The 22,282-nt window shown below is 35.8% G+C and overlaps 4 protein-coding genes across 12 annotated transcripts; 3 read left to right on the top strand and 1 right to left on the bottom strand.

Moving 5' to 3' along the window:
- Positions 1-379: 379 nt before the first annotated feature.
- On the top strand, positions 380-3,563 carry LOC106660577 (acylphosphatase-2). Of its 2 annotated transcripts, none has more exons than XM_014383616.2 (3): positions 380-726; positions 1,420-1,546; positions 3,166-3,563. In XM_014383616.2, exons 1-3 carry the CDS (start codon positions 627-629, stop codon positions 3,278-3,280), a joined length of 342 nt encoding a protein of 113 aa, XP_014239102.1. In that variant the 5' UTR covers positions 380-626; the 3' UTR covers positions 3,281-3,563. The 2 variants fall into 2 exon arrangements, with proteins under 2 accessions (XP_014239102.1, XP_014239101.1); XM_014383615.2 differs by having other exon boundaries at positions 1,408-1,546.
- LOC106660574 (rab3 GTPase-activating protein non-catalytic subunit) lies at positions 3,560-9,971 on the bottom strand. The gene is made up of 18 exons (XM_014383611.2): positions 9,714-9,971; positions 9,525-9,635; positions 9,354-9,435; positions 9,154-9,280; positions 8,874-9,075; positions 8,475-8,802; positions 7,577-8,400; positions 7,122-7,499; positions 6,861-7,061; positions 6,411-6,786; positions 6,244-6,338; positions 5,923-6,171; positions 5,673-5,846; positions 5,414-5,595; positions 5,114-5,341; positions 4,745-5,035; positions 4,515-4,673; positions 3,560-4,444 (listed from the first exon to the last, which is right to left on the bottom strand). The coding sequence occupies exons 1-18, from the start codon at positions 9,799-9,801 to the stop codon at positions 4,274-4,276; spliced, it is 4,266 nt and encodes a 1,421-aa protein (XP_014239097.1). The 5' UTR covers positions 9,802-9,971; the 3' UTR covers positions 3,560-4,273.
- Positions 9,972-11,665: 1,694 nt separating this feature from the next.
- LOC106660555 (60S ribosomal protein L21-like) lies at positions 11,666-12,985 on the top strand. The gene is made up of 2 exons (XM_014383558.2): positions 11,666-11,994; positions 12,209-12,985. Exon 2 carries the CDS (start codon positions 12,214-12,216, stop codon positions 12,691-12,693), a length of 480 nt encoding a protein of 159 aa, XP_014239044.1. The 5' UTR covers positions 11,666-11,994; positions 12,209-12,213; the 3' UTR covers positions 12,694-12,985.
- A 187-nt stretch (positions 12,986-13,172) lies between these two features.
- On the top strand, positions 13,173-21,285 carry LOC106660553 (exportin-1). 8 transcript variants are annotated; one of them, XM_014383554.2, is made up of 9 exons: positions 13,173-13,667; positions 17,086-17,512; positions 17,591-17,941; positions 18,029-18,754; positions 18,834-19,068; positions 19,163-19,464; positions 19,553-19,843; positions 19,924-20,676; positions 20,745-21,285. In XM_014383554.2, the coding sequence occupies exons 2-9, from the start codon at positions 17,120-17,122 to the stop codon at positions 20,889-20,891; spliced, it is 3,198 nt and encodes a 1,065-aa protein (XP_014239040.1). In that variant the 5' UTR covers positions 13,173-13,667; positions 17,086-17,119; the 3' UTR covers positions 20,892-21,285. The 8 variants fall into 8 exon arrangements, with proteins under 8 accessions (XP_014239040.1, XP_023317688.1, XP_014239039.1 ...); XM_023461920.1 differs by lacking the exon at positions 13,173-13,667 and adding an exon at positions 14,124-14,601; XM_014383553.2 differs by lacking the exon at positions 13,173-13,667 and adding an exon at positions 14,124-14,900.
- The last annotated feature ends 997 nt before the right edge of the window (positions 21,286-22,282 follow it).

Genomic DNA, 22,282 nt, shown 5'->3' with positions numbered 1-22,282 from the left:
AGAATGAAAAATAAGCCGATTAAAATTTGACTGATTACTGAGAGCATTTTTATGAGCTACGTTCAAGTTGCCGAAAGGCGCGAGTCGATAAAAAAATGTCGCGAAACTACAGAGCGACTACGACACTTTTGAAATGTACTCGGAGGCGCAAAAGGCCATCCTCGTGCGCAGGTCGCAGACTCGTCTCTCGAGGTGGGTGGATGGACCAATCGATCGATCGACAATCGACAAACGATATTGTTATATGCGATCTCTAATCAAGAGAAACACAATCGATCGTCGTCGGTGTCGAATAGACTGCCAAGCCGAGGTGGGGGCTCGCAAAGATTCTATATTTGTTAAACGAAAAGCCGAGAAGCTAAAAGGAAGACTGGCATCGCTCTTGAATAAAATCTCAGTTGCATGCAGACGGTCGATCAATAACAGTAGCCGTAGTGTGAGAGAAAGAGAGAGAGAGAGAGAGAGAGAGTGAGAAAGTTGGGAGAAAAGCCGAGCGATTTTCGTGCTTTCACTGGTTTATGTGGCACTCGACGGACCGCAACAAGTGATCAAAATTGATACCGCAGAGGTAGCCAGGCTGAGGAAGCACTCGTACCTGCTGGAGAATCTCTTCTTGCCCTAACAAAATGACGTCTGTGCTGAACTTGAAGAAGCAACAATCTGACGATCCTTTGGATCACGAGCCACTAGTATCGGTCGAATTCGAGGTCTTTGGCAAAGTTCAAGGTGAGATACATCGTTTCTCTTAACCAAATTTCCTCACTTTTATCTCTTGCAGAAAACCTCAAAGGGATGTCCAAAAAAAACTCTCTGGATTAATCACCAAGAACAGGTCATTTACATACCCTCGCCAAATAAATAATAATTTTTCTGCTACTCTTATTAAAACTCTCAACCGAGAAACGATCAACGCGATCCAAAAGAAAATCTAATAATCTTGTCGAGTATTTAAGTAAATATCACACGACTAATTGCACGATTGCGCGAAACGAAAAGTTGAAAATGTTCACGGCGAATCGTTATCCCTGTGATTCTGTCTGATACTTGGCATAACCGTTGAAAAAATGGTCCTCTTATTTGTTGAAAAACCTTACTCAATTGAAGCTCGTGCGTAAATCTCAACTGATTAGTTAAGCAAGATGTATCACGCACGAGCTTGCACTCATCCAATAAATAGACATAACCGTTGCATGTGCCAGAATAATTGTGCCAAGATTAATAACAATGATAAAAATAATAATAATGAAATGTATCCTTGCCCGGTGTATAATGACAAGAGGCGCTAAATTTCCTATAGCTCATAGTCTGAGAAAATACTTTGATAAGCGAATTATAAAATAGTTGGCACGATTGTATCTCGAAGGCCCAGCAATAGGTTGACAAATGACACGATATTATAACGTTCAGGTATGCCATCAGGTGTTTCGTTCACGAGATACGTGCGAGATCTGTGCGAGAAAATGGGCATCGTCGGATGGGTGAAGAACAGCAAGACCGGCACGATCATGGGCAAAATGCAGGGACCCCAGTCGCTCATCGATCAGATGTAAGTTTATATCCTAGCCATAAAATACGGTTATAAAATTCATTCGCATAATTGTTTGCTCTGGGAAATTTCATTTAATTTGGCGCGGTCAACGATTGCCGATTGCGACGCGCCATTGTTTCTCGACGACGTCGAGTTGTCGCAAGCTCTTCGCGCGTCATCGCCGAGTGTCGCGCCGGTGACAATGCGCGAGTCTGCAAGCTCGAATTATGTGTACACAAACCTTATCGATGCGCTCGGATCGCACTGCCGCCACTGCCTGTATTTGTTTGTGTATTTTTAGTTCCCAACTTGGTAGAAATGAAAGTTGAATTACGTAAAATCGACTCAAAGTGCGCAAGCAAAGCGGCGAGCTGTCGCGAATCGTCGTCGCATCGCGTCGGGCTTTGTCAACGAGATAATCGACGCAAGACGCGAAGACTATTTTAGAGATTAAGCTGTCAACGCGGCAGATGTCGTTTCCTCACGTGGAGCTGAACTTTAGATATTTTCGAGTGTGCGTGCACCAAACGAAGGTTAAGGATGCGAGCTTGCGATTGACCGCGCCGAATGTTTTTTACTCGTGTATCTCGTCGATTCGCATTCCATCTCGTGGCGATTTTTTCCTTCACCCTGGGAATGCTCTTATTGCGAATTTCCAATGGACTCGAAAGTCGGCTAAGAAGTCGGAAAATTTCTTCGCGCTCATTATAAAAAAAATAAAAAAAATAAAATAAAAATACTTGGCTCGGTGCTTGCTACAAAAAAAACAAAAACCAATCGAACGCTCGCGATCACGAAGAAAAAATCGACGGTTGAAATACGTATCGAGCGTCGAAACGATGACTGACGGAAGTGATTTATTAAGAAGCTCATCCTTGGAACGCACTATAAGCTATGATTGTGTCGAACAATGCGTGCTGAGGTACAGCTGTTGCAGCACCGCGCGCGCTTACACTCGTTCGCGTCCGTGTAGCTTGTGTCGTGTGTGCTTGCAGCCACCCACACACGCGCGCAGCATTGCACTCGCTGCAATTTCCCCTCTCCGATTGGAACAGAAAAAAAAAATACGTTAAAGGAAGTCAATGGCAATTATGCACCTTGACTCGCAATATAATTATAAAAATCGTTACGATATTGGCTGCGTTACGAACAATGAAGCCTGGCCGCAGCAACATAACGAGTCGTTCGGTGAATAATTTTTCCATCGTCCAACGCCATTCTAAAAGAATACTTCCAGGCATTTACCCAGCAGTAGAATAATTTATAATTGGTCAGACAAGGTGCGAAACTCCCAATAGACTGTATACTCCCAATATACAAGTTCGCACTCGCACACGCGCGCGAGCGAGAGAGAGAGAGAAAACGAGACGGACGGCCACTTGCGATTAAAAATATCCGATCCGATTAGCTAATAATGTCGTCTTCTTCGTCGAATGATTGTTATATACAAATTCACGCTCGTGTATCATTGCCAGGACCAGTATACGGTATGTCGCGCCTATAAAAATGTAGGTCACGATTCGAAGCGCCGCGATGTCGTCGTTAAAAATCTTTCGGGTCTCGGTCGTTGTAGAGCTAGTTCAAATAAATAAATTTGTAAATAACGATACTTATGCTGATTATTGTTTATTTTTTAGGGCACAATGGCTCTCGAAAGTTGGAAGTCCAGAAAGCGAAATACATCACTGCGAATTCAAAGATTTGTGTACCGTCGCTAAGCCTGGCTACGTAGGCTTTAAAGTTCGCTTCTAAACGTCAAACGTTATGCGCAAGCATGGATGTGCGTGTATATATTTATATGAATTGTAATTGAAATGTACAAAGTATTAACGCGATAATTTTCAACGATCGATTGAATAAAAATTTATATTTGTATAAATGTTTTATCATATTTAAGGAGTGAATGTTATATAGATGCGCGCGAGAGCCATTAAGTGTCTACTGTGTACCTACGATCGATTGTAATCGACATTAATTTAGGAGTTGTGCCACTCTATTTTTATATATAAAAATAAACCAATACGAAAATCGCAAATTTCAATTCAATTTTATTCAAAGCTTAATAAACCCTGTGTGTGTGACATGATGATTGAATCATTTGTCTACAAATTTCATTCATCTTTTTTTCTTTTGTGATTTGTCATAATGTATTGCTTTCGTTGTGATTCCATTCTTTTATGAAGAAATTTATCAACAAATATATTATAATATATCTGTATTGAAGCATGAAGCAGTTTCATGACTAGAATTTTGACTATTGTGCTGTTCCTTTCAAATTCAAAAAGACAATCAAAAACTAGATTGTAAGCGGAAAAATAAAATTGAATAACAATAATAAATATTATATAGATAGTTAATGCTTGTAACAAGCAACTAACTATATTAACAATCTTCTTTACATTCAACTACTTGAAGTATATCATTAAGGTATATACAAACATACGTTTCTAATGCCAAAACAATGGCAACTCTAGATAGACTATTTTTTACAGATAACAATACATTTCGACAATGACAAATATATATCAAAATACTTCAAAACGTTCATAATTTGTAGTGTAAGACAAACCCCTTTTAAATGCTTTTCAGGGTAGGTGACTATTTTTTTTTTTTTTTTTTTAAACAAGGATAAAATACTCGTGTAATATTTAAACTGCCGCAATTTTTCAAACATAATTTTTTATATTCTGATTCTGTAAATAAATCAGTAAAATGATATGATAAAAGTTTAAAATTATGAACGAACTAATCATTCACATTTTTCGGAGTTTTGCTTTGATAAATGCAAGTTGCATCAAGCATTAATTGAGCAATATAATAATCACTATGTGTTTCAGGTAAATTTCTCGATACTAATTTCACCAATTCGACGGTATCCTCATTAGAACAGTTCGTTAAAACTAAGTTTTGCGAATTCTGAAACAGACGAAGTTTTTAAATTTACAAATGAATGTTTTAATATGCTAATAAAAAGTTGAAAACTTACAGCAGATAAACCTTGTAAGTAAGCCGAGAGGGCAGGGCTGATCTGAGATACTTCTTGAAGCAAATCATTAACTTTAGCCAAATAAGCTACCATTCGCCCCCCAGCAATTGGAAGAAGATTAGAGGCCATTCGTTCGGTATCGTTTACAGCAATAACCACCTAGAAAAAAAATAAAAAATTTAAGAAAATAAACGTTTCCTCTCGACGACCATTAAAAAATAAAAGCATACCTCTTCAGCCAAACGATCTAAGCCATTGATGTATAATTGACACGCTTGATGTATTCTCAACTCATCATTATTGATTTTCCAAGTGTAAGCCAAACTTTGACAATTTGACATCCATATAATTGCGTGACGGGAGCTATAGTTATCTATTTCCAAAGTATCTTGATGGATGGACTCCATCGATGCAGTAATAACGCGACAAAGGAACTCCATTCGAGAATTATCTCGTTTTTCATCTTTATACCATGGAATGACTACTACATTACTTATTTCCTGGAAAAAGTATTGATGAGCCTGAAAAAAAATTAAGATTTAATATTTTTCATTTACATACTGTAAAATTAAAGTGTTTGACAGAGTTTGTTTTGTTACCAATGAATCAAATAAATTATTGATAGGTTTTGGTGGAAACTTCAGATTAAAGTGTGCAATCATGTGGAGTACATTGGCCAATTGTAAGTGTAACATGAGTAGATCGTAAGAGGCTGGTGGTTGAGATATTGCTAAAACTGAAAAAGGCTGCGGACCACTTGCAGTGTGACCTTCCCACAACTCCTCGGATCTTACAAAAGAACAATTTTCTTCTTCAAGTATTTCTGCCTGCAAATTATTACCTTAGGTTACAGCTTTTTGAATTTCAGTTTATTTTAATTACAAGAAAAAAATTCATACGTCTAAAAATATGTTCAAAAATAGAACGCATTGTTGTAACAAGGTAGTAAGCTGAGTATCCGACAGACCAGTATCTTGCATGCATAATCTTTCTTTTGGTATTTTCCCACATTTATTTATAAGCTTTGCAGCGAACTCCATTTTTTTCTTTAAATGTATGGACCATAATAAATAAGAAACCCCTGATAAAAATCACAAATAAGTTTTTTTTAATTCCAAGTTTAATTAATATCACGCTTAAATTCACAGTTTCTCTTACCATGTCGGATACGTTTGAAAGGAATTTGTCGGAGAATAGACAATGCAGCTTCTAAATTGTCCAATTGAGTAACGTCTTTACTCCAACTTATTACGTATTCCCAACACAAATTTGCTAACAAAACGCTACTGGTCAGACTGTACGGGAAGTGTCTCTTAAGTAGAGTGACTTTATCTGATATGAAAGTAATAAATTGTTATACATGTTTCTTACTTATAATCAAATTTTAATAAAAATAATAGTTGGATACCTAAAACGGAAGCCATCGATGTTTGCTCAGGTTTTGCCTCGCTACCTACTTCAACAGATAGAGTAAGTAATGATTTCGCATTTTGTTGCGATACTTCAAGGGCCTTAGCTTCGTCTAAGGAAACAGCGTATTGTATGGTGTCTACAGACAACTGAACTTGATCAAATTCAATATCAGTTGTGTCTATCAAATGAGCTGGATCAACACCAGTTGAGATCAACCATTTAGCCACTGCTTCAGAAACAGAACCTGTGCAATATAAAATATGATTATCCGTTTCAAAACTTTAAAGGAAAAAATATTTGACGATTGAAGTCTTACCTTTGCCCTTTGACAATATAAGTGCCAATGAAATTGAAGGCGTTTCGTATGGTAAAGCATGAAATCTTGTTGAATCATCGATCGTCGGTGGGTTACTGAAATTAATTTGGCATTAAGATTCAATTCTTTATATGATGAGAAAAAAATTATTGCAATATAAATCTTACCTCACGATCGCATCCAAGATAGCAATATCTTCTAAATTTCCAGCAAGCAAGGAAAATTGGCAGGTATCTTTACTTACGTTTTCCCAATCGCTATGGTTACTGATGGTCTCGTCCTCGATTGAAGACATATCTTCTCTATCGGCACTCTCGTCCATTTTTTCTAATTTGTTACCATTTTTCTCATCATCATTGCCATTGTCATCTTTGAAAAGAGTTGTTTTCATTGTATCCTTATTTCTTTGCATAGAAGCAGCTACTGCTCGACACGCTATCGCCGCTGTCAGAGCGTTAAACGGTTGCGTAGATTGTATCAGTATATTTTGAACGTCTTTCCACCAACGCGAAGCCTCGTTGCAACGACAAATGTCGTCGGGATCTGTGGTATATTAGATCATTTTCGTGAAATTTTTCGATTGATTAAGAAGTCAAAAACTTGAAAAATTATATTACCGATGAAGGAACAAATAGCAAATAGAAGCTTTGTAAAATTGACTAGCTCAATTTCTAGTGGCGCACCTTGGTTTTTATTTAACCAATAGAGCATAGCAAATTGAATCAATACTCCGGGTTGAATATCGCTACTCTGAGCGTTTTCTTGCCATTTAGAAATTGGATCGTTAGAATACATCCATCCTTGAAAGAGTAGTTTAGCTGTTGATACAAAATAAAATTTAGTCTTTATTTAAGATAATTTGCATTCTAAATACATACAAATTTGACATTTTAGGTCATAGGAAACATCTTTATGTAATCCTAATGATCCAGGAGTACCAAAATCAAAGCAGGATATAAAATCCAAAAAAGTTTTCCCATCTTCTTTGAATGTAACTCTTGATTCATTTTTAGAATGGGAATTTTTAAGATGATTAATTGTTTTAGAGAGTTTGAGGATGCGATGAATTTCACGTTCAGATGTAAATAAAATAGAGGATAATTGTTTTCCATCAGGTACATTATCTGAAGCTACTGTAGAATATTCAGGTGGTTTATCATATTGATATCTTACATACTTGTAAAACTTGATTGCTCGTTTTAGTTGATTTACCATGTGATACATTGTTTTTGTTGCCAATTCTGAATCATCATCTTCTGTAAATAATATTAATGATCAGCTCATGTTTCATAGATAATTTATTAATTTATTTGTATAAAAAAAAAGTTCATACCTTGTAAATCAAGCTGTTTTGAAAAACAATTAATGGCAGCTATTAAAGAATCAGGAGTTATATGCTTGTTTATCATGAGCATTTCAATTGTTTGTAATCTGACTTCATTAGTTTTCAGTTCTAAACATGTATTTGTAACTTCATTAACTAGTTTAGCTTCATCAAAATCCTCTTCTCTCAAAAACATTTTTAATTTTCTGAAAAGATGAATATCTCTAGCTTTATTACTGCTTTGACTATTTAAAGCAAAGTGGAATGGTACAGTGATCTCTCTAATCCCTCCTAAGGGATCAATAAAAACACAAGGATGCAAAGCTTGATTGCCAGAAGCAATGGGTGTATTGTTCAATCCACACAGGCCATAGTTTGTGTATAATAATCTCCCTTTTTTACTAGCCGAAAATGTAGTGATTTTATGTCCATATTGTACACTCCAAATATCAATAACTCCTTTTTTTGGAGCATATATAACTAAGAAAAGTGCTGTGCGTCTTCTAGAAGAATTACTTGTACTATTTTTTCCATGAAAACCTTTCACAGAAGTTGATTGCTTCTCTTCTAATGCCTCTATCCATCCACACTCAGCCCTTCTGTATCCTTTCCACATCCTTATAGCAATTCCTTGTTTATTGTCAACTAGTATTACTCTTCCCATAACATCAGTTACAACTGATAACAACTTATTTGGACTAACAACAATGGTATCACCTTCTCTCATAATATCACTCAAACCAAATCTACAAGTCATAGGCTCTGGGGGGTCGCTTAAAACCCCTTTAATTTTATCTTGCGAGCCTAATGACTTGGAACTACTTCTAAACCATCTGCAAAGAACCACATATACTTTGAAATAAAAATAATTTTTAACAATACATAAATATGCAAAAATTTTACTAACGGAACAGCAGCACCAATTGCATTGGCAACTTTACTGGCCATAGCTATAGCAACATCTGATAAAACCGGAGCAGCACCACCTTCTAAAGCATAATGAAAACCTATATAAGGCCTTTTTCCAGTAGCCATGACTAAACTATGCTGAGGGGCACTAGAACGATAATTAGCAGTGAAACCTCCACACACTGATGCTGTCATCAAATGATCGAATATATTGACCGAAGTTGAGCCTATGACTTCAGTATCATTAATAAAATCATGATTCTTGAAACACCATTTTTTACAAACTAAATTAGCAGCTGGAGGTTCGACATCACAATTAGCTTTTACTAGAATACAAAATTAGTTACAGAAAATTGTATTTATAAGTATATTAAATCCAATTAAAATTAGTACTTACCTCTGGCTAAATGATTACGATATGCTCTGAGAGTTGAGAATAAAGTAAATCCTTGTAAAATACATATAACAGTATTATATAATATATATATTTCTTCTTGGGTTCCTGTTTCTCCAGAGTTTCGTGGTGTGCGATAAGATTGACATTTTATATTTACGATACTTTCGCTGTGTAATTGCTCTTCCAGCAATAAAGCCCCAGTCTAAAATGGAAATAAAAAAATTGTATCTACTTACAATCTTATTTAACATTTTGCATGTGATGTATATAAACAACTTACTTCTGTATAAAATTTGACAAAACCAGAGCTTAGTCCCACAACTATGCAAGTCCAATCTGCACCTACTCCAGAATTAGTTTTGCCATAAGCAATCAGAGGAAGACATATCACAGACGTTATACATTCACTATTAAAAAGTTAAAAAAACAAATAATTTCGTAAAATTTAGATCCATTAATCACTTGAACGATTTTTCTTACTGTTGTTTCGAAGTTACATCTCCATCCCAAACGACATGAAACTTATTTTTAACTTCATCAGTTTCTTGAGAATCCCATTTAGCTATGATATAAAGATTAAAGTCATCAAATGAGAAACTTGAGGTCATTAATAAATAAATTGATGAACGTTCAAAAAAACGTCATACTCACAAGTTAATATAACCAAACGAGTATTCCAGGCTAACGCCAAAACATCGCCAACAGGAGACAGGGAAACAAATAAGTGATGTAGGGGTAAAACATTAGCAGGTAGTCGTTCAACTGGAGCAAAAAAAAATCATTAGATAGTCGATATGTGAGACAAAGTCAATGATAAAGTCGTCGAATGTCAAAACCTACACTTTTTATAATTGGTATCGCCCAAAAGTCGAGTTTTCACGTCGACGGGATTGAGCAAGTTAGCAATCCCTTTAATTTGACAGGACATTATTATCTCATAGCTTTTTTGGAATGCAATTAATTTGATAATGCGCGCACTTTTATAATGATTTTACAAATTAAATTGATCGTTCGTCTGATGGACTTGTGCTGTTGACAGAGTCAAGAACAACAATAGAAACGAGTGCGCGAACAGATGATCTGACATACACTAATACGCAATCTCGCGATAGCCCACCACCACTATCACTACCCCCACCACTATATTACCACTACAACCACGGCACACAGCCAGCTATACAATAAAATATATGAGTCATTTCACGTCAAGTCTCCAGCGGTGCGCGCTAGCGGCCTTATTAAGCCAAACTGCTCAATTTGTAACTCGTCAGGAAAGCATCTAAATGCACCAAGAAAAAATATGAGCTACATTATTTCGATAGGAAATTACCTCAGCTTTCTGATGGTGAGGTCAGATTTCCAAAAACTTTCCATTTTCGGAAAACCTTCAAAGTCGAATATCTCAAAAAAGGCATTTTTAAGATTCTTCTAAGTAGTCTCAATCGAAAGCTGAGGAAATTTCCTATTGATATGCAAGTTAACAAAGAGTGATATTGATTATTATTTAGTGAAATACAGCAATGAACGTGTAAAAACGTGAGATTTGGCGCCGCGCGGGCACCGCTGGAGACTTGACGTGAAATGACTCATATATATGGTTTATTCTCCAGAAATCAGCTTATTTGCCGAATTGAAAATGAAAATAGATTCAAATTTCTTTTTTGGCAAGGTAAGTTATCGGTTGTACGCCGTTTTTTCTTACGGAGATGATAAATATTTGAATTAGCTACGATTGACAACTATAAGAAATGAACATTTTCCGAACAGCCCGAAATTCGGCCTTACAAAATGAGTTTTTTTGAATCACATGAATTTACTATAGAATAGTTACCGTTACAGAGCTCAAATGAAGAATGTGAATATACAACCGATAATAATCAAAATTTGTATCATTATACTTTATTGTAATGCGTGAGTTCAAGAATGTTACACGTGGACATGTAATAAGTATGTAATAAGTTTGTGGAGGATGAACCATAAATGGGACACCAAAGACTGTAATTCTGTATAGGAAATCGAATTTGCGTATGCCTTTTATATACTTAAATCAAAGATTGGATCGTGGATTAATTTAAAAGAGCCTGGAGATGCTTATTTACTACACCTCAGTGAGATAATGTTGAGAGGAATTTTCCAGCCGTGGGCGCTGGATCTTATATTAAAGCTGACGGACTACAAGTTACCGATTTTATGCTGTGATACAATCATCGAGAAGCTAACGAGCGAAGATTTTTGGCGCATTTACTTGGCGGTTACCGGGCAAAACTTGTGATATGATAAGCGTACATTTGCTTGTCTGGTAATATTTTAAGTGTTTCGAATTTGTTATATCATTCAAATGAATAGATGTAATAAAAACGTTTTGTATTGATCAATGAAAGCACATTATTATCAATGCAAAAAATCACTTTCTTTCAACTAACGATAGTCAGATACTTTTATAGTCTATATAGGTGGCAGATGAGAGTGCAGTGATTTTATACTATAAAGATGTCAACAGTTTAATAAAAATTTAATGATTCATATGATAACTATACAAGTAAAATGTCCTCTTAATTTGTCAATAACGAACCAATAGCAATTTAAAGTGTTCGTATTCGCAATTTCTTGTATATGCATTTTTTTTCCATTTCATCGCATCACATTCACATTAACACGGGTAAAAATAGCGCATGCGCTTTTTATTGCACTTGATCGCTTTTACTTTGCCGAAATGTGAATTGACACAAATTAATGTTAATTCAATTGAATGTCGAACAAACTATTAATATAATTAACTAATTATATAATGCGATTTCTATGAATAATTCTTACAAGTAGCGATACGTATTTCATTCAATCAACACTACCTATTACAATAATATTTCTCAAAAAAAAAACTCGAGCAAACTAATTATTTCATTAATTAATTGAAAATCATTGAATAATAACTTTTTAAAATAAAAAAAATTAAAAAATTAAAAATATTAAATTAGCGCGCCCTACTTTCGACCTTTTTAGTGAATCGATATATATCGAACTTACAAAAGTAGTCTGCTGCAACTGAGCGAGTGAAACACATCTTCCAGGCAAACAACTCTTCAAGTTGTTAGTTAATAAAAAATAATTCCCGATTAAAAACGTGAGTTTCTATCAATTGAATTCACTTAAATTTTTCTGTGAATGATTTGTTCTTTCAAGTTTCTTATTTTTTGCATTAAAGTGTAAAGTGTATTGAACGCTTTACATTAATTGGTCTAATAAATCAAACTGTTTCAACTTCATAACCTCTAATTCCTGATGCAAGTAGGCATTAAATTTTGTTTCAGTTTATTAATTTTTTACATTTTTCGCAGGAAAAATGACCAACTCCAAAGGTTACCGTCGTGGAACGAGGGATCTCTTTTCCAGGAGATTCCGCAAAAGGGGTACTCTCCACCTCTCCACTTACATGCGAGTCTACAAAGTTGGAGATATTGTTGATATCAAGGGTGATGGTGCAATCCAGAAGGGTATGCCATACAAAGACTATCATGGAAAAACAGGTCGTGTCTTTAATGTGACACAGCATGCTCTTGGCATTATTGTCAACAAGAGAGTTCGAGGCAAGATCCTACCAAAAAGAATTAATGTTCGTATTGAGCATGTAAAACATAGCAAGTGCAGAGATGATTTCTTGAGAAGAGTCAAGGAAAATGAAAAGTTGAGATTGGAAGCAAAACAAAACAAAACTAAAGTTAATCTAAAAAGACAACCAGCTCAGCCCAGACCAGCACACATTGTAAAAGGAAAGGGCGAACCACAGATGCTTGCTCCAATTCCTTATGAATTTATCGCATAAGCTTGTGAATATAGTGACTATATTTTTTAAGCGTATTAAATTTAAAAAAATAAGATTGTTGCATTTAATTCATTTCATATTTCTTAATATTTTTTTTACATTTGATTTATTATAGTTTTATTTTGAAATGGATACCTTTTGCCTAATCTTAATTCACTTATTTTATGTTGAACTGAAATAATCAATTGCATTTTACTATATATCCACAAAATAATAGCAATTGACTGATAAAATTATTTCATTTATGTCAAATTACAGATTACGTTTCCAAATAAAAATTTGATGTTGTCAATCTTTACATTTATTATCCTTGTGTACAAATGGAAGTAGGGTAATCGAAAATTAATGCTATCATTAATTATTTATCATTGAATTAATAAATAATTTTGTTGGCACTAAAACAAAAATCAGCTTCAGTTAGTCTGATTAAGTCTAAGTAAATTAAATGATTTTGAATGAAATTAAAATTATAAGAGGGATTAGAAACGAATTTTGAATATAGAGCCAACATTTTTTTTTTGGTGGTTTCGCGAAGGGCGAAGAGAAGCAGCTTATACGAAGGTACATAGAAAACGTGATTCATATCGTCGGTACTTGAGCAGCGAAAAATATGTGTACATACATAATCGCACAATAAAACAGTAGGCTATATAATAAGCTTAAATCAGAAAAGCGAGCATAGAATCACCCGCGCCCCCTTAGTAGTCCCTTCCTTTGGCAATGACGACAATTGCCACCATGAGCGCCGCGAACGTGTGCCTCCACTCATAGTAGCGCGCTCAGACACTAAAACGACTAGTTTGGTCCGGACTCCGGCTCGTAAAAGAGTACAGCAGCAGCAGCAGCAGCAGCAGTAGCAGCAGTTCGGAAAGGAGTCAGTTTGGAGCTGTTGAAGGCAACAAGCAGCAGGTCAAGACCCAAGTGCAAGGAGGCGGCAGCTCTTGTCAGCTTGCAGCCCGCAGAGTCGGTTCTCGGTAGGGACGCCCGCTATTTATGCAGTACGAATGTGTGTGTTGTGCAGTGCACTTCTTCCTTGTTTCTGTTTGAATGTGTGCGACGCGTGTAGCTGGCTTTAGCTGTGTTGTCTGCATCCGTGCGTGCGTGTCAATTGCACAGTCGTCAAACGTCGACAATTGTGATCGTCGCGGGCATTACATGTATAATAACAGTGAGTTTTTCAAATCGTTATCGAGAAAAAGCGGTGCAAGTCGGCGGTAGCAGCAGCAGCATCCCTCGTATCGAGAATCAGCAGCGCGCTCGCAACTCGAGAGCGTTGGTGGCAGCGAGCGAAAAACAACGGAGAAGGAGAGAGAGAGAAAGAGAGCGAGCGAAAGAAAGAAAGATAGAGTAACTGTGAGTGTGTGTGTGTGACGCGCGCGCGCTTCTGTAGAACGCCAGCATAAAGAGGTAGGTAACTGCGCGAATTTCCACTGATTAGTATCTTTCGGCTGTATAAGAGTGCGAGCGAGCGAGCGTTTGTCTGTCACGCAACAAAACTATACGACGGCAAACTCGACGGTTCGTATAGGTCTCGTATCACGGAGACTGCGAGCACCGCTAAGGAGAGCAAAGAAGAGTGGCGCGACGCGCGACACATATACGACACATACACATTGGCTTCTCGCAGCCAATCTACACTTTCATGTTGCCATAGAACTCGCGAGAGGTTCGAGCAACTCCAGCTTTGCCGAGTGTACAAAGACGTAGCAAAGGTGACCACATAGCACCGCTCGACCCTATACTCTCTCGACTCGTTCGGCTCATCGAGGATACGCTCGCATAAAACCTGCAACTTTCTGCACAAACCCGACTGCCATCGTAAATCTCGCCGGGATCGGCGCATCGATGAAGCCAGAAACGCCGATGCTCGATATCGAGATCATCGCGCAGTGCTACTTTGTACAAAGTGTATGTACTTTACTAGACATTCGGACGAGAACTCGTGCGTAGCTTCGAGATTCGGGAATCGTTTGCCAGTATAGCTAGGATCACTATCTATCTGCGTGTCTATTAGTGCACGATATCTCAATCCTAATAACGACTCGTAACTCGACCGTAACTTTTTGGCTTTCGAGGATAGTCAGCTCAGCTGTTGGCGACAGTAGTGGATTATCCAAGTGCGACTCATGTTCACAGCTCTATTCGAGAAAATTGAATTGTTCCGGATTGCAACGATTTCGGATTACAAACTTTCTCGACTGTTTCCGGTGGGTACCTTATACACCGCTCTCTCAGTCTCGGAACTCTCTGCCGAGAAGGGAAATTTATTCCGCACCCGTTACTCGAATCGCAGTACCTTTTTCTTAATTTCTTACCTTATGAATACGAGCGCTTGTGCTGTTTTGTTGTGTTGATTACACACGAAAAAAAGGGCGTGCTTTTCTTTTCGGTCTCAGTATGTATATCATGTGTATGTGTGAGCGCGTGCCTTTGTGTGCAAGTCTGCGAGAGCGCCAGAAGGAGCCTCATGTTGTATACGTGCAGTGCGCAAGAGAGAGAAAGAGAGAGTGTGTGCGAGAGAAAGAGCGAAAGAAAAAGTGGCAGCTGCAGAGGACGAGCGACTCGCCGAGAGAAAAATACTGCGGAGAAAATCCAATAAAGTGAGGTTATAATCGCAACGATTGAGCGTGTTGCGCAGCAGTTACATTAACGTGTGCATTTTCGGACTTTTCACCTCAACAATACTTCTTGTGATTGTGTTATTGTTGCGTCTATCTTGTGCAAGTGCTGCCCATTCATACAAGTACGACCAGTTCTTCCTACGAGTGAGAGTTTCATGTCTCTGTTGAGTTTTCGTTGTAAGCCGGGAAAATGCCTGTTTTTGTGCGTATGACGAGCCACTTGACAATTACTGCCTTCTGAATGTTATCATATGTAAATGAAAGTAAGTGTGACTGACTTTTCCACATGAATGGAAATCAGTGAAGTTTGATGCATGATTATGTACAGAATGAGAGTGAAAGACTTGAGGTTGAACGAGCGAATGATAATGCGAGAGAACTCGGACAAAACGATACATGAATGATATAGGTACTGAATTTTTGCATGCGAATGTCTACGTATAAGCGCGAGTGTATCGAGAGTCGTTTGGCTCTTGCATATAGTGCGTTCTTGTGCGTTTTTGGTTGCGCCGTTGCGCGGTGGATGACGGTCCAACACCATGATGTGTTACACGACGTATATATATCCTATGTGCGTGTGTCTAACCGTTCTGTCTATGTGTGGGTATATGAGCGCTACTGTGCCGAGTATTGTCGCGTGTAGTGATCTACGTAAAAGTATCCAACATCGAATTTTTGAGCTCTGGTCTAGTGTGAAGGCGCGGGAAGGCCTTTATCCAAGCATCGCGACCGGCTATGTTTTAACGGGTCATTGTGAATACGATTTTAATAGAAACTTTTCATTGATAATAGTTCTCTTTTCGTAACCAATTTGTGACGAAGGTGCCGTTGCAATAGCCAAGTAGCAACAGTACAAATTATAATTGATTGATATTTACTTTGTGATTGCGTGTACAAACGCATTAATAATCCTTGCTTAACTCGTACGGAGCAGGTGAGAACCTCAATTATCGTTTACGTATTCTTGGCTGCTCTCGATATATTTTGGTATTATTTTATCTTCCTCAAAGCGATCCCGACGTACGAGGTTATGATACGAACGCGCGGCTTTTCTTCGATTTCAACGGTTGTGTACGCCGTACTTGATAACTTACAATACTAACTATAATGAACTTCGATGCTTAAACTATTCGTTTTACGTGACATTTGCATTTCTCTATAATTAGCACGGATAGCTCGGTGACTTCTAAGCATTTTTATCTTCACAAATACCGACTTCACAAAGGTGATATTTTTCAAAGTTTTACTTTTTTTCTTGTCATCGACGAATCAATTAAATAGGTTAGACTTTTACTAAAAAAATCACTCCTCTTGTTCGTGATAGTGAGCCGGGAAAATAACTGAAATTCATTTAGTATTGAATTTAAACCCAACGCTTTTGCACCAAATGTTTCAAAACATTTATAGCTTTTAAAATCCAGGTTCATTTGTGCTTTGATATATTTTCTTATTTTTTCGTATTTTTCTCTGCATTTTCTTCTTAATCAGCTATATATACATCTATGGTACAGTTTTGTAGCAGATTTTGGTGCTATTTTATGGTGCTTATAAATATACGTAAAACTTTTGGATATTACAGCATATATTTTGTTTGATAATTGTTCTTTTGCTGATTGTCAAATGTATTGAGAGTATGTAAAAGATGAAAGAAATTAGTGTAAATGAATTAAGTATTAAAAATTATTGTCTCAATATATTCATGTTACTAATTATTTTCAAAATTTACCAAAATCCACTTAACTCATCTATTATTAAAATTGTTGCTTTTCAGTTAGTGTGATCGATTGAAAACTTGAATTGCAAAAATGGCAACTTTAGCTGAACAAGCATCCAAGTTATTGGATTTCAACCAGAAGATTGATATTACACTTCTAGACAACGTAGTTGGATGTATGTACAATGGAATGGGAGATCAGCAACGTATTGCTCAAGAAGTTTTAACAACGCTGAAAGAACATCCTGATGCATGGACTCGTGTTGATACCATTTTAGAATTTTCCCAAAACCAACAAACAAAGTTTTATGCTTTACAAATTTTAGAACAAGTCATAAAAACCAGGTGGAAAGTTTTACCTAGGAACCAATGTGAAGGTATCAAAAAGTACATTGTAGGCTTGATTATTAAAACAAGTAGCGATCCTGAAACGTTGGAGGCTTCTAAAGTTTACATAAATAAATTGAATATGATCTTGGTTCAGGTAAGATATATATTTTTACTCCATAATTTCTGCTCACAGAAATTTTAATTACGAATGTAAACTATTAATGTACAACAGGTTTTAAAAAGAGAATGGCCTAAAAATTGGGAATCTTTTATTAGTGATATTGTTGGTGCAAGCAAAACAAATGAAAGTTTATGTCAGAATAATATGGCAATTTTAAAATTACTTTCTGAAGAAGTATTTGACTTTTCAAGCGGACAAATGACCCAAACAAAAGCCAAACATTTAAAAGATACAATGTGCAGTGAATTTTCACAAGTCTTTCAGTTGTGTCAATTTGTTATGGAAAATTCACAAAATGTACCACTTGTGGCTGTAACTCTTGAAACACTTTTAAGATTCCTTAATTGGATTCCATTGGGATATATTTTTGAGACCAAACTCATTACAACTCTAATATTCAAGGTAAGTCGAAGAAACAAAATATTACCAGTACAAAAAATAATTACATAGCGTAATCGACAATGCTTGTTTTTCTTTTGCTTGTTTCAGTTTTTGAATGTACCAATATTCAGAAATGTTACTTTGAAATGCTTAACTGAAATAGCAGCTGTGTCTGTTCCGTGTAATTATGATGACATGTTCATTGTACTTTTTGTCAACACAATGCAACAATTAGAATTAATGTTGCCACTTGATACTAATATACGTGATGCTTATGCTGTTGGACATGACCAAGAGCAAAATTTCATTCAGAATCTAGCCATGTTTTTATGTACTTATTTAAAAGAACATGGTTTGTTAATTGAGAAAAAGCAATTGAATGAACCTCTTGAAAGAGCCCTAAAGTATCTCACTCTGATTTCTGAAGTTGAAGAAGTCGAAATTTTTAAAATTTGCTTAGAATACTGGAATGGATTAGCTTCTGATTTATACAGAGAAAATCCTTTGACACCAAACAATGCACCCATTTTATTGAACAAAAGCATGGCTATGCCAACTCGTCGAATGTTCTATGCTGGTGTTTTGACAAGGGTAAGGTACATTATGATCAGTAGGATGGCCAAGCCAGAAGAAGTTCTTGTTGTTGAAAATGAAAACGGAGAAGTCGTCAGAGAATTCATGAAAGATACTGACTCCATAAATTTGTACAAAAACATGCGTGAAACTTTAGTGTACTTGACTCATCTTGACTACACGGATACTGAACGTGTGATGACTAGCAAATTGCAAAATCAGGTGAATGGTGCTGAATGGTCATGGAAGAATTTAAACACTGTAAGTAAAAAGTTCTTATGATAAAATTTGATTTGTATTATTTGTTTGAAAAATTCTTACTATACAAATATCCAAATAGTTGTGCTGGGCGATTGGAAGTATTTCTGGTGCAATGCATGAAGAAGATGAGAAAAGATTTTTAGTAACTGTAATTAAGGAATTACTTGGCTTATGTGAACAGAAAAAAGGTAAAGATAACAAAGCCATTATTGCCAGTAACATTATGTACGTCGTTGGTCAATATCCTCGTTTCTTAAGAGCCCACTGGAAGTTCTTAAAAACTGTTGTTAATAAACTGTTTGAATTCATGCATGGTATGTATTATACTTGATATTAATTGTAACAGCTGTTTTTCAAAAATTGGTCAATATTTCATGTTTTTTATGTAATTTTACCAAATTTTTTCAGAAACTCATGAAGGTGTTCAAGACATGGCTTGTGATACTTTTATCAAGATTGCCCTAAAGTGCAGGCGACATTTTGTTACCATTCAACTTGGTGAGGCCATGCCATTTATTGAGGAAATATTATCAACGATCAGCAGTATTATCTGTGATCTACAAACTCAACAAATTCACACGTTTTATGAAGCAGTTGGATATATGATTAGTGCTCAAGTTGATACGGTAGTGCAAGAAAGTCTGATTGAAAAGTACATGCTACTACCTAATCAAGTATGGGATGACATCATCAGTCAAGCCGCAAAGGTGGTAAGCTACATGCAAATTGGAAACAATAGCATGCTTTATATCAAATGAAGTGCCAAGCATCAGTGAAATAACAATTATATTATTTTAGGACGTGGAGATTCTTAAAGATCCTGAAGCTGTCAAACAACTTGCCAGTATTTTAAAAACTAATGTCAGAGCTTGCAAAGCATTAGGACATCCCTATGTTACACAATTGGGAAGAATATATTTAGATATGCTTAATGTTTACAAAGTAATGAGTGAAAACATAAGCCAGGCCATAACAACTAACGGAGAAATTGTTCTAAAGCAGCCACTGATCAAAAGCATGCGAGTAGTTCGAAAAGAAACTTTGAAACTTATAGCTGATTGGATCAATAGATCTACTGATCATCAAATGGTAAGCTTTAAAACAATTAATATTTAAAATTAATAGGTGATGATTAATTATGTTTTCCTGATTAAAACTCTTTTTACTAGGTCTTGGAAAATTTCATTCCACCACTTTTAGATGCTGTTTTATTAGATTATCAAAAGACCAATATTCCATGTGCTAGAGAGCCCGAAGTGCTAAGTGCCATGGCAACGATTGTAAATAAACTTGAAGGACACATTACTTGTGAAGTACCTAAAATATTTGAAGCAGTCTTCAAATGTACGCTAGATATGATAAATAAAGATTTTGAAGAATTTCCTGAACACAGGACAAATTTCTTCCTTTTGTTGCAAGCAGTTAATGCGCATTGTTTCCCTGCGTGTCTCTCAATACAACCAGTACAATTCAAGTTGGTTCTGGATTCTGTAATTTGGGCATTCAAGCATACAATGCGTAATGTAGCTGACACTGGATTACAAATTTTGTACCAGTTATTCAGAAATATGGAAAAACATGAAGAAGCAGCTCAAAGTTTCTATCAGACATATTTTACTGATATCCTACAACACATATTTAGTGTTGTCACAGATACTTCTCACACAGCTGGCTTGACAATGCACGCCACTATTTTGGCATATATGTTCACTTTAGTAGAGTTGAATAGAATAAAAGTACCTCTAGGTCCTATGCCTGACAACACCATATACATTCAAGAATATGTGGCACGATTGTTGAAAGCAGCATTCCCTCATTTAACGGATAACCAAATAAAAATAACAGTTCAAGGACTTTTCAATCTTGACCAAGATATCCCTGCATTCAAAGAGCATTTAAGAGACTTCCTTGTGCAAATTAGAGTAAATATTTTATCCTTCTTTGAGTTAATGATTTTAATGAATGATTCTAATTATTTCTGTATTTCTAGGAATATACTGGTGAAGATGACTCTGATTTATACTTGGAAGAGCGTGAATCTGCTTTGCGTTTGGCTCAGGAAGAAAAGAGGCGACAGCAGATGGCAGTTCCTGGTATATTAAATCCTCATGAAATGCCAGAAGAAATGCAAGACTAAACAACTCACAAAAGAGCCCATATTGCATCAATATACATCGATTCAAATGACGCACTGCTATAATCGTTTTTATCTTCCTGCTAAAACTACATCTGCCCATAACGAACATGCGAGATTTTGAATGACACACATTTATTACTTAAAAACCATTTATTGCGGAAAATGATAATATATCAACAAGTGTATAATAAAACTATTCGCCCACGTCGCTTGGAACAAACCAGTAAGTGCGGCAACTGTTTATCTGTTATAGGATTTTTAAAATGGAAAAATGAGTTTTGTTGTAAGTAAAATACTAGAATGCTTGCTTGGCGATACCATTCATGTGTATTTGAGTGTTTGAAACTGTTTTTTACTCATAGTTGATATTAAATATTGCATTAGTCAAGTAAAAGAAGGAATAAATTCTTATAATTTTAATAATAGGCGGTATGAAAGTGTACTAAGAATAATTGAGATTTACATAGGTAAATTTGAGTTTTTGATTGTAAACTCTAATTACATCGAATTCTTGAAATACAAAATAAACTGGCAGCTTCGAAATTTCTCTCTTATTTGTTAAAAATGTCACTAAATCGAGAAATGAAATTTAAGTGTTATTGAGAAATAAATTTGAGCTTCTTCATGAATGTATGCTTGAATGTGACCAATATACGTCAAAAACGAAGATACTCAGAATGGCATGGTCAAGCAGGAACTCAAGCGAAAATATTTGTGCTCGGTGAATGTGTATGTTTTTATCTACGTGAGGTTTGTATTATAAGATTAATATTACATTTACTTCTAATCATTGCAAATAGCATGAATTTGGTATCATGTAAATTGAAGAAAAATAAGGTTTATCTTCTGCTCTTTTTTTGTAATATGTCAATGTTTTGAAACTGAAATCAAATGAAGCTTAAAATTTATCAGCGTGTTAATGAGAACTTTTCTATATATAAATACAACCTAATCGAAAAACATTATATTTTTCACTTTTATCACTTGCATCTCACATGGAACAGCTTGTTTATAAGTGATTTTTACGTATCGGATCTTACTATGTTAGAATGAAATTTGGTACCTTTAAAACTTTATTACCATCAACTCGTTTTAATTGGGGACCATTCAATTGTTTGAACCAAATGAAACACGTAAAATTCTTTTCTTCATTAAAGAACATACGTAAATAATTCTGCATTTTAATCCTTCAAAATTTTGAAAAATCAAGCATCCAATGATTTGATGAGTCCATACCCACTTTGATTAATAAATATTCTTTCAATACTTTTATACTCATTCATTTATTTATTATTTTTAAGAGTTTTATTACTGTAAAATTATTTTCAAAAATTTTTATTTTTTATGCAGATGAAAATTAATTCATGTGCAAATTAAAAATTTGATGATTT

This window comes from Trichogramma pretiosum, unplaced genomic scaffold (assembly GCF_000599845.2).
Source record: "Trichogramma pretiosum strain Unisexual culture from Peru unplaced genomic scaffold, Tpre_2.0 scaffold27, whole genome shotgun sequence".
Taxonomy (NCBI): Eukaryota; Metazoa; Arthropoda; class Insecta; order Hymenoptera; family Trichogrammatidae; genus Trichogramma; species Trichogramma pretiosum.
This window is presented reverse-complemented; position numbering and strand designations above follow the sequence as displayed.

What these genes read in the sequence shown, in the direction of transcription:
- LOC106660553 (XM_014383554.2), top strand. Translation starts at nt 17,120, where the DNA reads ATGGCAACTTTAGCTGAACAAGCATCCAAGTTATTGGATTTCAACCAG. An exon ending in TCAGTCAAGCCGCAAAGGTG is followed by an intron (nt 19,465 to 19,552) that starts GTAAGCTACATG and finishes ATATTATTTTAG; the next exon opens with GACGTGGAGATTCTTAAAGA. An exon ending in GATCTACTGATCATCAAATG is followed by an intron (nt 19,844 to 19,923) that starts GTAAGCTTTAAA and finishes TCTTTTTACTAG; the next exon opens with GTCTTGGAAAATTTCATTCC.
- LOC106660555 (XM_014383558.2), top strand. Translation starts at nt 12,214, where the DNA reads ATGACCAACTCCAAAGGTTACCGTCGTGGAACGAGGGATCTCTTTTCC.
- LOC106660577 (XM_014383615.2), top strand. Translation starts at nt 627, where the DNA reads ATGACGTCTGTGCTGAACTTGAAGAAGCAACAATCTGACGATCCTTTG. An exon ending in GGTCTTTGGCAAAGTTCAAG is followed by an intron (nt 727 to 1,407) that starts GTGAGATACATC and finishes TATAACGTTCAG; the next exon opens with GTATGCCATCAGGTGTTTCG. An exon ending in CAGTCGCTCATCGATCAGAT is followed by an intron (nt 1,547 to 3,165) that starts GTAAGTTTATAT and finishes TTTATTTTTTAG; the next exon opens with GGCACAATGGCTCTCGAAAG.
- LOC106660574 (XM_014383611.2), bottom strand. Translation starts at nt 9,801, where the DNA reads ATGTCCTGTCAAATTAAAGGGATTGCTAACTTGCTCAATCCCGTCGAC. An exon ending in CGATACCAATTATAAAAAGT is followed by an intron (nt 9,636 to 9,713) that starts GTAGGTTTTGAC and finishes TTTTTGCTCCAG; the next exon opens with TTGAACGACTACCTGCTAAT. An exon ending in TCGTAATCATTTAGCCAGAG is followed by an intron (nt 8,803 to 8,873) that starts GTAAGTACTAAT and finishes TTTGTATTCTAG; the next exon opens with TAAAAGCTAATTGTGATGTC.